The sequence below is a fragment of the Paroedura picta genome, chromosome 2 (assembly GCF_049243985.1).
Source record: "Paroedura picta isolate Pp20150507F chromosome 2, Ppicta_v3.0, whole genome shotgun sequence".
NCBI classification, from domain to species: domain Eukaryota; kingdom Metazoa; phylum Chordata; class Lepidosauria; order Squamata; family Gekkonidae; genus Paroedura; species Paroedura picta.
In genome coordinates, this window is record NC_135370.1 from 28,672,186 (window position 1) to 28,687,336 (window position 15,151).

General features: G+C 45.1%; 1 protein-coding gene across 1 annotated transcript in view; it reads left to right on the top strand.

Moving 5' to 3' along the window:
• The window catches only part of LOC143828623 (aldehyde oxidase 3-like), a 69,407-nt gene that overhangs the window by 43,849 nt on the left and 10,407 nt on the right, over positions 1 to 15,151 (top strand). The window contains exons 24-32 of the mRNA XM_077318910.1: positions 1,013 to 1,099; positions 3,653 to 3,844; positions 5,555 to 5,782; positions 7,350 to 7,445; positions 7,718 to 7,846; positions 9,749 to 9,823; positions 11,036 to 11,088; positions 13,407 to 13,521; positions 14,624 to 14,689. Coding sequence (XP_077175025.1) covers positions 1,013 to 1,099; positions 3,653 to 3,844; positions 5,555 to 5,782; positions 7,350 to 7,445; positions 7,718 to 7,846; positions 9,749 to 9,823; positions 11,036 to 11,088; positions 13,407 to 13,521; positions 14,624 to 14,689 — 1,041 coding nt within the window. The remainder of the gene's footprint in view (positions 1 to 1,012; positions 1,100 to 3,652; positions 3,845 to 5,554; positions 5,783 to 7,349; positions 7,446 to 7,717; positions 7,847 to 9,748; positions 9,824 to 11,035; positions 11,089 to 13,406; positions 13,522 to 14,623; positions 14,690 to 15,151) is intronic.

Sequence of the window (15,151 nt, forward strand, 5' to 3'; positions counted from 1 at the left end):
TACTGATTTTGATGGCTCGTGTCTTCATTTGTGTTCATGACTCATTTCCCACTTGATGGCCAAAAAAGGGAGTTAGCTGGGGAATACACTTTCCTAGTCGTGTAGGCCTTGTGAGATATTGGTGCTACATGCCCAAAGAATGGTACATCATGACATTTGTAATTAAAACAGAATTTAATTAAACCTGTTTGTAAACCTGTAATATCACTGCTCGGTCAGAACAGCTTTATCAGTGCTGTGGCAAGCCCAAGGTCACCCAGCTGGATGCATGTGGGGGAGCGCAGAATCGAACCCAGCATGCCAGATTAGAAGTCCACACTCCTAACCACTACACCAAACTGGCTCTCTGAACCAACTCTTCTTCTCCTTCAGTAATATTGGCGCTCTGGAGCATCGCTGGGCGACCACAGCCCACACAGAGCACCTCTGGACAACAGCTAGGCTCCCTTTCCCCCCACCCCCCTGGTCAATGGTGTGCCACTTTACCTTTGTTCTTTATCATGACAGCAGAAAACATTTGGGGGGGGGGAGGGAGGGAATTAATGTTTGACTATATTGGCTACCTGTCCAAAGCTGAAGGTTCAGTGTTGTCAAAAGCTAATAAAATAGAAACATAAGAAAAGAAAATTCAGTTGACCTAAATAAAACTTTAAAATCCCAGTGGCAAATGGGAATATGGCAGTTTTGAAGTGAAAAGTCCAAGTTGGTTTGAATAGATCTCTAGACCACGGCTAGAGGTTGGCAACGCCAGGTGTCTCCAAGCTGTGCAGGCCTTAGGTTATTCCGGACCTCCAGGCTATTCCTGGAGGTTGGCAACCCCTAATGGTCAGTGGTGTCCCTCTTTCCCAATCTGGTCACCTTAGCCTTGTTGTTTTACTGTTAATTGGGTAAATTATTGGGTTTTATTGTATTTTAATGTTTTATTGTGTGAACTGCCATGAGACCTGTTGGGGAGCAGCAGTATATAAATTTAAAAATAAATAAATGAATGAATAAAATGTTTTATTTTTAGGTGGGATTCATGAATGATGGAAAAATCAAAGCTGTTGACCTTGAGTACTATGTAAATGCTGGGTGTACGAAAGACTATAGTGTATGGGTAAGTTTTTCACAAAGCAGTATCACATTCACAACTAGGGAAATGGGACAAAATGTGTTCGGCTCTGCCTTGTGAGGGAGGAAAAATTTCTTGGTTGTTACTCGGAGTAGGGCCATGCCTTAAATTCTTTTGGTACAGAATGACTCCTCTGTTCTAACCCTGGTCTAAATGACAAATTTACCACTTTTCAGTTGCAGATTTGATGTTTGTAGTGAGTACTTGCCATGTAAGTAATATTAATATGAACTATGTGGCTTTCAGGTTTTAAAAAGAACAGTTGTAAAAGATTTCCTCTCCCCCTTCCTTCCTGTTGATTTTGCCCAAAAGGCAGTGGGTTCCGTTTGCATGTGAGAGAGGGCAATCAATCAATCTTTATTTAAATGGTCGTAGAACAGAGCATTAAAAAACAGTAACAGAGAGGGCCTTGTCTTTCACTAGCACCTTTTCTTCTTTTGCCCGGCCACTACCATTCAACCTCATAGAATCACAGAATAATAAAGTTGGAAGGGACATCATGGGTCATCTAGTCCAACCCCCTGCACTATGCAGGACACTCACATCCCTATCGCTCATCCACTGCAGCCTGCCACCCCCTTGAGCCTTCACAGAATCAGCCTCTCTGTCAGATAGCTATCTAGGCTCTGTTTAAAATTTTTCAAATATGGAGAACCCACCACCTCCCGAGGAAGCCTGTTCCACTGAGAAACCACTCTGTCCGGAACTTCTTCCAAATGTTTAGATGGAATTTCTTTTGAATTAATTTCATCCCATTGGTTCTGGTCCGTCCCTCCAGGCCAAGAGAGAACAACTCTGCTCCATCCTCTATATGGCAGCCTTTCTTTCTCTGCTCACTTTATGAGGCACAGATAAGGGCCCTGTGGATGTCTGTGTAAACTGCTTCACACATTCCCTCCTCTGGCCAGCCAATTGACTATAGCCCAGTCAGGAGTTTCTAGTTAAGCCTGGAACGGACAGTCACACACCCTGGGTGAGATCTCTGACCACAGCCTGAAATCTTTAAAAGGAAATGGTATTAATTTACCAGAAATGCAGTCTCAGTGCAGAGCACAAGGGTACTAGAAGAGTATATGAAAACATTACAGGGTATTTTAAAACCAAGAGAAGCAATAAAAACATGAGATTAAAAAATCTACCGACAAAGATTCTCGCCCCTTATATGGAACATCCACATAAGGGGCAAAAATCCTTGTTCCCTGACCCCTCCCTCTTCTCAGTCTTCTGTCAGATGTAAACAGTTATAAACCTAAGGTTTTAATTAGATATAACATATTGTTCTAGCTCCTTTAGCTTGAAGGCTCTTGACGAGAGCTACTTAATAGTTACATTTATAGAGAATTTTGAGATACAGAAATACCCATTATCTTGATTTGACCCATGCCACAGTTCTTTAAAGTGTTGTTGTTGTTGTTATGGTGGTGGTGGTTATTATTATTCATTCATTCATTCATTCATTCATTCATTCATTCATTCATTCATTCATTTCTCGCTACTCTCGGTATAGCCGGCTTGTGACAGGTTACAAGATAAACATAAAGATACAAAGTCCCCTAAAACCCCGCTAAAATTACAACGATTAACAGAGATACAGATGCCAATAACAAGTGTGGCGGCAAACCAACCCCCCACCTACCCCTGCTGGGGAATACGGGAGAACTGCTGGCCACCACTGTTAAAAGGTGGTGGGAATACCTTCCTTTGTGGGGGCCCACAGATCTCCTTCCTGCACTGGCCTCAACCAGGTTCTTACTGGCCCTGCAAAAAGCTGTTACTGTCTGGTGCTGTTACTGTCTTCATATTGCTGAAGTGGCAAGAGAGTGGCTAATAAGTTCAAAAAATAATTAATTTACAAACCTGTGAGCCCTTTTTTGTGAGCCCTTTTGTGAGCCCTGTCTTAGCAGCGTAGGGTTTTCAAGGCGAGGGGAATTTAGAGGTGGTTTGCCATTGCCTGCCTCTGAATAACCCTACCTTCTAGGTCAGGGTTAGTCAAACTACGGCCCTCCAGATGTCCATGGACTACAATTCCCAGAAGCCCCTGCCAGCATTCGCTGGCAGGGGGTCCTGGGAATTGTAGTCCATGGACATCTGGAGGGCCGCAGTTTGACTAACCCTGTTCTAGGTGGTCCCTCACCAAATATTTACCAAGGCCTACCCTTCTTAGTTTCCAAAATCCCACAAGACTGGGCTAGCCCTCCACAATACCAGAAGCTAAAAATAATTTGAACCATTTCATACTACCAGTTTTTAAGGCTTGTTTTAAGCTTCCTTTGTAGCCATCTACAAAAATTTAGTAGATTCCATTAGACACTGGAGGGAGATCGTTCCTCAGTGGTAGAACATCTCCTTTGTATGCAGAAAATCTCTGATTCAATCCCTGACGAGTCCTTTAAAGAGAGATGCCCAAGACCTGTGCCTGGAAGGCTTCTGACAGTTGAAAATACAGAGTAAAAAATAGACCAGTGTTATGACAGTATTCAGCCTTGTGTGTTCACAGAGTTCAAGACTGCAAATCTAATATCTATTCCCTTGCACTAGGTCATAGAATGGGCAATGCTAAGCAGTTCTAACGCTTACGACATCCCCAATTTCCGCTGTCGTGGACGTGCCTGCAAGACTAATCTGCCATCGAATACGGCATTTCGAGGATTCGGTTTTGCACAAACAGCTCTTTCTGCAGAAATGTGGGTTTCCGCTGTGGCAGATAAACTTGGGTTGCCTCACGATAAGGTAAATTATATGTCACGTGGTGGTGGTGGGGGAGTTCTTGTGTGATTCAGGGTGGCTTAGAAAACGCTTATTCTCAGGCTGACAAATACAGGTGTGGGAGGGCGCTTCCAGAGGCGAATCAGTGAGAGAGGCTATACTCCTCCGAAAAGATGGCCATTTCTGAAAACATAATTTCCCAGCCAACCTTCCTTGAAGTTTTGAGGCCTGACTGGAGAATTTAGGTGACTAGGGTCTGCACACGTTTTTTTACCCAATCGCAGTTCAAATGAATCCCTCCCGTCTACATTGAATTTGATTTGCATTTTGATTTTGGCCGCTTTAAATTTTCCCTCTGCAACATGCATGATTGATCCGCAGTCTTTCCCTCGCGATATCCAGAAGTGGATATAACCCTCAATATTTGAAAGTGTGCAGATTTTTGCTTTTTTCAAATTAACTCTCTTCTCCGTGCCTCGTAGTAAAGCAGTCTTCCCTGATTGGCCAGGGCACCAGTTCAAAGTTTTCCTGATTCCCTGTTGCAAGTCTTGTCTTAAAGTGACTGCGCTCCAGAGGCCCTAACTTCTCTCAGCAGAGATTTGCTTCTTGGATTTATTCCCCCTTCCTTTGCTGTCTCCAATGCAAGAATTTCCATACCCAGAGTTGGCAACCATATGAATTAAAACTTTATTCCCCCCCAAAAAAATACCTGGGCATATAAACATCTTTTTCAAGTCAGAGGATTGCAACATACGTTTCACTTCTTGTAGAATCATAGTATCACAGAGTTAGAAGGGACCTCCAGGATCATCTAGTACAACCCCCTGCAGAATGCAGGAAATTCACAACTACCTGCCTACCACAGTGACCCCAATTCCATGCCCAGATGATAACCTTCCTTCCCAAAGATCCCTCCAGAATCCCTTGCCAGTTTGGCCTGCAGGAAACTCATCTCCCAATCCTGCTGAATTCAGATTGCTTTGAACTCAGGTCTTCCTCTATCCCCACCACCCAATTGAAACAGAAAGTGTTCTGCACTCGATTGGGAAAGCTCAGAACGGGGAGTAAAATGGCAGCCAGAGGGAGGGGAACTTGGCTGGAGGAAAATGTGAGAATGGGAATGCCATTAGCTTCCTTGCTAAGAGAGTACTCAAGGGGCCACTCACCAGCTCCTGCAATCACAGATGGAGGATAAGAACAAGAGGGGGCTGACAGAAGGAACCATGGAGACTAAAACAAGCAATTTTGCTACTGTATTTTTTGCAAGAAAGGGACAGGATGAACAGCAGTAGATCATGCCTCTTGAAGCAGGAAAAACAGTATGGGTCTTGGGGAAATGCCCTGAGGGTGATAGCAGCAGACAAGCTGGTTGGACCACAGAAAGTGGTCGAGGGCCTCATGCAGCCCACGGGCCTCAGGTTGGGGACCCCTGCTGTAGGCCTATCCTTCATTGAGTAGGGGGTTGGACTAGATCACCAGGATGGCTCCTTCCAGCTCGGTGATTCTATGATAGCGGAATATGATTGGAGCGACCTACAATACTAAAGCTAAGAAGCTCTGAGTCTGATCATTTCCTGAGTAGTAGACCCTTTGGTTATCTCATGCACCTGAGCTCCATGATGGCCCAAAGGTGGGATTAAATAAATAAGCTGGGGAAAGGGTAATGTTTCCCAAGATGGTTTACAAGTACTTGGCACAAATGACAATCTCTCTCTTGCTTGTCTCTTTGTGAAGGTCCGGGAGATGAACATGTTCAAAACAGTGGGTCTCACTCATTTCAAACAAGAGATTGATCCCAGGAATTTGGTTGTGTGTTGGAAAGAATGCTTGGAGAGGTCTGATTACTACAACCGGAGGAAAGCCATAGAGGAATTTAACAAGCAAAACTACTGGAAGAAGAAAGGGATTGCCATCATTCCCATGATATTTGCAGCTGGATACTACATCAGGTATTACCAACAGGTAATACTCTACAGGCAGCCCCCACTATAACCACGTTTTCTTATGATTAAGGCCTATTGAAATTGAAGGAGTTAATTCAATCTAAAATCAGAAAGACAGAGGAAGAGGAATGGGTCTCGAGTTTCTGTCAAAAAGTAAATTCCATGTTCCCTGCCACCTTTGATACTACAAACTGTTTTTGGAGGACTGGAGGTTTCAACCACTGGTGAAGCCAATGAAAACAGAATTGATCTGGAAGCCGTTATGGTTGTTCCTTCTGGTATATAAAAGATGTAAAAGAAATTGTATTTACTCATCTATAATATCTTTTCCCTCTTAATAAAACAGTAAGGGGTGTTAGGGTGGGCTCAGTCCGTGATGAGGAAGGGCAACAATTGGTCCCATGGCCCTGACTGACAAGCGGAGGGGCCAATCGGAAGGCACGAAGTGCCTTCCGATTGGCCCCTCACCAGGACAGACCAAAATTCCATCCAGCCAGGGGCAATCTGGAGAAATGGCTGCCAGTCTGCCCCTGACCACCGCAGGGAGAGGAGGTCCTCAGGACTGCCAAGGGGGATGAGAACAGAGGCTTGGACAGGCTGTGCCAGCCCTTTTCGCCCCAAGGCTGCCCTAACTGTCATGTCCAACTGTAAATTGCCTCAGAACCCTGACAGAGCTGGCCGGAGGCTGCAGAGTGCTCCCCCCCCCTCCCTTCAGGCCTGCTGCGAAGGAGCCTCTGACAGCCCCTGACTGAGGGGAGGAGGCCTTTGCAAGCGCAACACAGGGGAGCCTGAAGGCCTTCCTTTTGAGGGGGGGGCTTTCCACTTCTGCCAAACAGCTGGCTGACAGGGAGGCCACAGAAAATACTGCTCTGGTCGGGGGTTAGACACAGCCAAGCCATATGTCTTTCTTCTTTGCAACTCTCTGCAGATTTGCACAGTGTTATTCTGCAGATGAAACTGGTTTTTTTGTCTCGTGTTTCATCTGCACAACAACCCTGTGCAGTAGGCCTCAACATTCAACCCCCATGCCCTGACAGACTGGACAACTCCTCCCCTTCCTCTTCCCACTGCCAAGCTCTAGCTGCCCGTTGTATTCTTGGATACAATGGGCTTTGCCCCTAGTTGTATATATTACAAACATATTGCCTTAGAAAGGTTCCCTTTCTTTTCTGTTGATCGTTCATTGTGAACCTTTCTTTCTTTGTACTGTAATTTCTTGTTACACCATGCTAATCTCACTCTTTTTCGCTGCTCCAGACAGACAAATGCTCTATCTCGATCTATCCCACAAGACTGTTGTGTGGTTGGTTCCCCCCCGGCCAAGCTGCTTTTCCTGCGGCAACCCCTGTGAAAGGGTCGTTCAACCCAGGTTGAGAACCACTGAACTAGAATGAAGACCTTGTGTCTAAAATGCATGGGGGTGTCCCAGTAGGGTCCGTCCCTGTTACCAACCTACCAGATGTTGTGGTTACTTTGAACAAGGTTTACTCCTGCTCCCAGTAACTCTTTGTACATCCAATTGTTAGGCACAAGTGTGATGTTAGTAGGATGATTCCTAATGAAAGACATCTATCATTCCTCCCTAGGCTCAAGCTCTGGTGAACATCTATGTAGATGGGTCAGTGTTGGTGTTATGTGGTGGAAGTGAGCTGGGACAAGGGATGTACACCAAGGTGTTACAGGTAGGATGAACATCCATCTGCCATATACATTGCAAAAGAGAGCTACGGAGTGAAAGCTGTTTGGGGAATGTGTTCTAGTTTTATGTCAAAGTAACTCGGTAACTTCCAGGGTATTTTTGTATGTGTGTGTATGAGAGGGAGAGAACACAGCTTTTCTAATAAGTTTGTTCCTTTATTTGCTTGACTTGCAAACATTACATTTCTTCTCAGTCTGAGACAATGCTGTAATTGCTAACAGAAGTGGTGCTATCTTTTGTTTTCAAAACAAAAAGGTTGCCAGCCATGAATTGATGATACCCATGTCTTACCTACATGTTTATGAAAGAAGTACTGTTCCAATACCCAACGCCGTTGTCACAGCAGGAGGGATTAGCTCGGAGACCAACTGTAAAGCCGTCCAGGTGGGTGGTTATCGGTTCTTGTAAACCTCCAGATGGGACCTCTCGCTATTACGACTGATCTCCAGACAACAGGGATCAGTTCCCCTGGAGATAAAATGGCTGCTTTGGAGGGTGGACTCTGTGGCATTGTAACCTGCTGAGGATCCTCCCCAAACCCCACCCTCCTTGGCCTCCATCTTCAAGATCTCCAGGTATTTCTTATCCCAGAGCCTTTGTGTCATCTGATGTGCAGTAGAATTAGGGTATTTTTGATGAATTCTTTTTCAGCATTTGCAGACCCCTGTCTCAAACAGGTCATGTTAAGTCCTGTTAATTTCAATGGAATTTAGTCCCATAGTAAATCCCATAGAGCAGAAGTCCCCAACCCCCGGTCCAGGGACCGGTACTGATCTGTAGATCAGTCGATATCGAGCTGCAGCTCCTCCTCGTCCTCCTCCCCGGGGGCTGCCCTGCCACTCTGCCACCAGCTCACCTTTGGTGCTTTCCAGCTGCCGCCATGGCTGGGGCTCCCCCTCAGTGTGACACTGCACAGCTACTGCTGGCAGCACCCCCCCAGCGGGTGGCGGGAAGTCAGGGGCACCGGCAAGAAAAAAAGTGGAGCAGGGGCTCAGGCGGAGGCAATGTTCTTCAGCAAAAGACTCCCCCCTCCCCGGGCCTCAGTAAAATTGTCAAGTGTTGACCGGTCCCCAGTGATAAAAAAGGTTGGGGACCACTTACATAGAGGAAATGCGTGTGTTATTTGTCCCACTAGTTTGTGTATGCTTAAATATTATTATTATGTTCTGGATTGGAACGCCTACCTCTAGCCACTGAAAAGTTTGAGACTAAAAAATTATTGTTTCGGTATATTTGCTCCCACTTCCCCTTAGGGCCTATCCAGATGTTTAAAAAACTTTCTCTCTCTCTCTTAGCAACCAGGATGAGTGGGCCACATGCAGCAGGCTTAGTCTTCTTCTTTAAAGTGCTATTTAAAAAGACCAAGGGATTCTTTTGTAAAATTTAAATTGGAATAAATATTGAGAAGTGCCCATTGTCACATGAATGATGACACAGGTACTAGCCAATAGGTGTCTATAACACTTTTCTGGCAACTGCAGTCTTATATTTCACTGCTTAAAGCATGTTGTTGTTGTTGTTGTTGTTATTATTATTATTAGATTTATTGCCCGCCACTCCCTTGCGGCTCGTGGCGGGTTACAACATTCTAAAACCCCATAAAATCCATTAAAATCCAATTAACACAACTACAATCCTACAATTATTAGTTAGCAAGCTAACCTGGCAAGATCAGCTAGTTAACTACCCTTTCCCCTGTGGGGGAGGGGATGTCATTTTTTTTTCTTATGAACTCACGTCTATTTCAAACTGTGCCCTACTTATATAGAAGTCAGCCTGATCTAAACCAGTGGAAATGAATCCTGGGCAGTTAGACTGTAGGCTTCCAACTGCATGGTCCACAATAGTCCTCTTTGAGCTCCCATTGAAAAGTTAAGAACCTATTCTGGAATAGAGTGTTTTCTGGTTTTCCATAATGGTAGAAAACAGGCTATCTATGCCGTTCATACCTATTCCAAGGGCAGGAATTCAACAGGTAAGGTCTGTGTATCCTAGGCAATGACTAAAATATCTCTCTGGGCTTCTCATGGGTCCTCTCGTATTCTACTTCTCTGTTGTTTATTTCAGTAAAAAGCAGCTCATGGTCCTAGCTGAGCCAGACAAAGGGATTCATTCAGCGGCCTCAGCTGTTTGTTTCCTCATTAAAAAAAATAAGCAACTCACCTTGCTTTTTGTCTTAACACATGTTTCTTTTGCAAAGTTATTCAGATAATGTTAGGAAATGAAAACCACATCTTATTCTTGTGATATATTCATCCTGCCTTTCCATGCCACTCTTTCTACCAGCAAGCTTGCCAAATTCTCCGGAAGCGCCTGGAGCCTGTCATTAAAGAAAATCCAGAAGGAAAATGGGAAGACTGGGTAAGCACCGGGAGAAATGGCAACTTTGGAGAGTGGCGGTCCATGGCAAATATTTAATAGAAGGTGCTCCAGTGCTCCACAAAATGTCCAGTTTTTCCATGGGAAACATTGGAAAATATATGGCGGGTAGGCGTTGTTTCCCAGTTCTTTCCATTTTCTCCTTGGGCCTTTGCATCTCTGATTACTGCTCTGTGCAGACGACTGGATAATCAACACATTGGGGAACTAGCTGCACCCCCTGACCTTCAGGTGTTGACCTTTCCGCAAAAGCCCACTACAAGCAAATTAGTCAATTCCCAGAGCACATGGCTTGCTTGATGATTATAATTCGTCTTCTGCACAGGCTTGGCATTCACTTAATTATGAGATGCACTAAGCTAGAAGAACTGGGAGCTCAAACATTGCCAAGGAGATTCTTCATGGTCCATACTTCCTCACCTCCTGTTTTAATACTAATAACAAAAAAAAATGGTGCCTGTTTTGTGGTGAGGGATGAAGTTCTCTTTAATGCTCCCTAGTTTTTGTTAGGATGTGGAAAGGTACAGATCTTGGAAGCTAAGCGGGGTCCATAGTTGGATGGGAGACCTTCAAGTAAGGCTTTGTGGAGGAAGGTAATAGCAAACCACCTTTACTAAGTCCCTTGCCTTGAAATCCCTTTTGAGGTCACCCTAAGTGGTGTCTTTCCACACACACACAACTTTAGTTTGCATATGCCCCCCTCAGAGCACTTCTGCCTGGCCTCAACCAGGTCCAGGGCCTTTTGGGCCTTGGCCCCAACCTGGTAGAATGAGCTCCCGGGAGAGCTAAGGGCCCTGACGGAGCTATCAAGGTTACACAGGACTGCACGATGGAGCTCTTCCACCAGGCATTTGGTTGAGGCCGAAGAAAGGGTGCCCGGAGTTTCAATCTGGGGTCCCACCCTATGGTTGATTGCTATGGAAGATCTCACCACATGAGGACTGTGGTAGGCAACTTTGGCTGGAGCGGCGGAGCTATGGAGTTCTTTTGTGCTGTTTCCGCCATCTTGCTGTTGCTGTTGTTTTAATATTAGGTTATTTAACTAGGGCTGGGGATGTTTTATTGTTGAGATCGATTCTTGTTTTCATTGTTTTATTGTGAGCTGCCTTGGGCTGGCAATTGTCAGGAGAGGTGGGATATAAATATAAAAATACATAAATATTTATACGTCGCTGAATGGTGTGTCTCTTGCAGACTAAAAAAGCTTTTGAGGAAAGCATCTGCCTCTCGGCTACTGGCTACTTCAAGTAAGGAATGCTTTATCCCTTCTAAATTGCTGCCTTGGGGGATCATGGGTGCTGTTTGTTCAGACTGTGTGGCCTACGGCTCAAACAGATGGGACTGTGAAAATTCCATGGAAGGAGCCCCCGCCCAAACTCTTCCTTTAGAAATCAGGCATATAAGGACCCAATTTCCACAGGGCCTGCAAATGGAGCTCTTACGCCAGGTCTATGGTTGAGACCAGGGTAGCAAGGAAGATCGGTGCCCCCCCTGGTGTTAGGCAGTAGTTAGTCTGTGTCATCTTGACCCCTCTTTCCATCCCTCCAGAGGTAGGAATGGGGGGGTGAGGAGTTTTTTTAATTGTGATTTTGTTGTCTGTTTTAAGAATCTCCTCACAATAAAACCCCATAAAACAATAATTTAAACCCCTATTACAGTTATTAAAACCCCATTTAACCACCCCATGATGGCGATAAACTCCCTCCCCCCTCCCTGGCTCAACAGATCTTCTGATACCAGTGTCTCAAGAGGACCATCTCAAGGGGAGCCTGATTTTCTGAGAGGGGCCAGATCTTCCATGCCTTTGCCTCAACCAAAACCCTGGCCGAAGGGCTCCATTTTGCAGGCCCCATGGAACTGAGAAAATTCTGATAGGGCCCACAGCTCTCTGGGTACTTATTCTACCAAGTAGGGCCCAGGACCAAAAAGGCCCTAGCTTGGTCAAGGCCAGGCTAACCTCCCTCGGGCTGGGTACCTCCAACAGATTCATACCCACAGAGCCCTGTGGGGGGACATAAGGAGACAGGAGTGGCCCAGACCATGGATGGCATTGAAGGTTGATACCAAAACCTTGAACTTGATTGAGGTTGCAACTGGCAACCAATGCAGCTAGCTCAGCACAGGCTGGATGTGAGTCCTTTTAATCTTTTAATGTATTGGGGACTTGTGGGCTGGGTGGTTTTATTCTTTATATATTTATTTTATTGTAAACCGCCACGAGTCTTTGAGAGCGGCGGTATATAAGTCAAAATATAAATATAAATTAATAAATTAATAAATGTTCTTGTGAGGTCCCTAGCAGCCACATTTTGCACCAGCTGCAGTTTCCGGGTCAAGGACAAGGGTAGACCCACGTAGAGCAAGTTATGGAAATCTAATCTTGAAGTGACTGTTGCATGGATGACTGTGGCCAAGCAGTACAAAGACAGATATGGCACTAGTAGCTTCACCTGTCACAAATGAAAGAAGACCGTTCATACTACTTCTGTGACCTGGGCCTTCATAGAAAGGGAGGCATCCAGGATCACTCCCAAGTTCATTCTGGAGGGCACAATATTAAGCTGTACCCCAGCCAAGGTGGGTAGGTACGCTTCCTGATCTGCCACCTTCCTCCCCAGCCACAGGACCTCCGTCTTGGAGGGGCTGAATTTCAGGCGATTCTGCTCTAGCCATCCAACTATGGCTTCCAAACAATTGGTGAATGTATTGGGGGAGGGTGTCTGGGTGGTCATCCATCAGGAGATAGAGCTGGGTGACATATTGGTGACAACCCAGCCTGTAACTCGGGACCTGCTGGGCCAGAGGGTGCATAAGGATATTAAACAATGTGGGGGAGAGAACTGGTCCCCGAGGAACCTCAGAGGGGAGTCGATAGGGATGCTATCGATATGTTCTTATGTGGTTCATAGCCAGGTTTAAAGAGGCAGGGTCTACAATTCCATTGGAGAAGTTCAGCACTGGATGTAGAAGAAGCAACGTTAATCAAGTATTAAGAGGGCTATGTGCCTGGGCCAGAAGGGAAAGCTGATGGTATGTTTCTCTAGCAATAGTCAGATGAACCCTTAAATGGGAATCAACAAACAACCATGATAAATGTACAGTCCATTACCCAACCCTTTTCTTTTCTGTTTCCCAGTTATGCTGGAGCAGCACTCTCCCAGTTCCACAGGGACCATAAAATGGAGTTCTTCCACCAGGTCCTAGGTTGAGGCCAGGGCAATTAGATCTGGGCCCCTCCCTGAATTAGCCAGGTCATCAGGCTTACCCTTGTTGTATTCCCTGAGGCACTAGACCAAAGTTTATGGAGTGGGGGGGAGAGTATTGTTGCCACTATGGCTGAGTTAATGGGTTTTATCTTTTAAGGGATATTAAGAAGATTTTATTGTGGGTATTATTTATGTTGTCATCATTCATGAGCTACTGTGTGGGAGTGGTGGTCTGCAAATTAAATCAATCAGTCAATCAATAAACATGCCAACAATCTAATATATTCACATGTTGTCTAGCAGAGGCATTTTTTAATAACTTGTAGCATCTCAAGAATTATGTTTGTTTCTGCCATCAGAGGATATCCCACCAATATGGACTGGGAGACAGGAGAAGGCCATGCTTTCCCATACTATGTATTTGCCGCTGCTTGCTCTGAAGTTGAGATTGACTGCCTGACAGGGGATCACAAGGTAAACAGCTACCATTTTCTAGCATTGCCAAACCATGCTGGTCAAGAGCCGGCTTGGTGTAGGGGTTAGGAGTGCGGACTTCTAATCTGGTGAGCCGGGTTTGACTCTCTGCTCCTTCACATGCAGCCAAGCTGGGTGACCTTGGGCTCACCACAGCACTGATAAAGCACCGTGATGCCATATGGATGAGTTTTCGAAGAGAACGGTGTTCTATGCAAAATGGGACTCGGTGCTAACTGGTAGCCTGGAAAGTCAATTTAAGGCATTCATGGTCATAAACATGCAGAGTTTATTCTATAGGTTTAGAGCATTCTGTGTGCCACTTCTCCACAATTTCTGATGAAGGGAACATTGATTCTGAAAAACCTATCTTCCCCCCTAAAAGGAATGCCAGCCTTCATATGAGACCTAGGGATCCCCTGGAATTGCAACTCATCTCCAGAGTCCAGAGATCAGTTCCCCTGGAGATAATGGATGCTTTGAAGGGTGGACTCTAAGGCACTGTACCCCACTGAGGTCCCTGTCCTCCCTGGCTCCATCTCCACACGAATATCCCAGCATGAATGTGTATTTTGCATTTTTTTAAATTGTATTTTTAACATTTAAGATTTCAAAATTAATAAATCTGTAAATGTATATTGTATGCTTGAATATTGTGATCCTCCTTGAGCTTTCAGGGAAGGGTGACTCGAAATGTGATAATAAATAAAAATCTTTTAAAAATACCCCTCCATCCCCAACCAGTGTCCAGGAGATACTTAGCAACCCTATCCCAAAATCATGTTGGTCACTTAGAAGCAATTGGACTCAAATGTAGCTGTTTTGCTTTAGCACCCTTTATCTGGACTATGCATGTCATCATATCTTTGATTCTGAGCTGGATAGACCACAGGTTGGCCTTTAGCAGCACTCTAATATCTGTCCTTGGAGCTTGCTTGAGGAAAGGAATCATGCAGTTCTGGGCCCAGACCCTGGAGCTTCCAAATACCGATAAAATAGAGATCAGAATATGAAATTATACCATATGCATGATTCTTATGGGTTGGATGATGGTTATCTTCATACTTTAATTTTCAACATGTTCATCTTATTTGTATAACAGAATCTCCAAACCGATATCGTTATGGATGCCAGTTACGCCATCAATCCGGGAATCGACATAGGACAGGTAGACATCAGGAGCTTTAATGTTGTACTGCAGGCAAATGTTCATGGGCTGATCCTTTATTGATTTAAATTGGTTGAGTACTTGTGGATTGTAAACTAAACATGAGCAGGCAGTGTGATGCAGCAGTAAAAAAGGCAAATGCCATTTTGGGCTGTATCAACAGAGGCATCACATCAAAATCACAAGATGTCATAGTCCCATTGTATACGGCACTGGTCAGACCACACCTGGAGTACTGTGTGCAGTTCCGGAGGCCTCACTTCAAGAAGGACATAGATAAAATTGAAAGGGTACAGAGGAGAGCGACGAAGATGATCTGGGGCCAAGGGACCAAGCCCTATGAAGACAGGTTGAGGGACTTGGGAATGTTCAGCCTGGAGAAAAGGAGGTTGAGAGGGGACATGATAGCCCTCTTTAAGTATTTGAAAGGTTGTCCCTTGGAGGAGGGCAGGATGCTGTTTC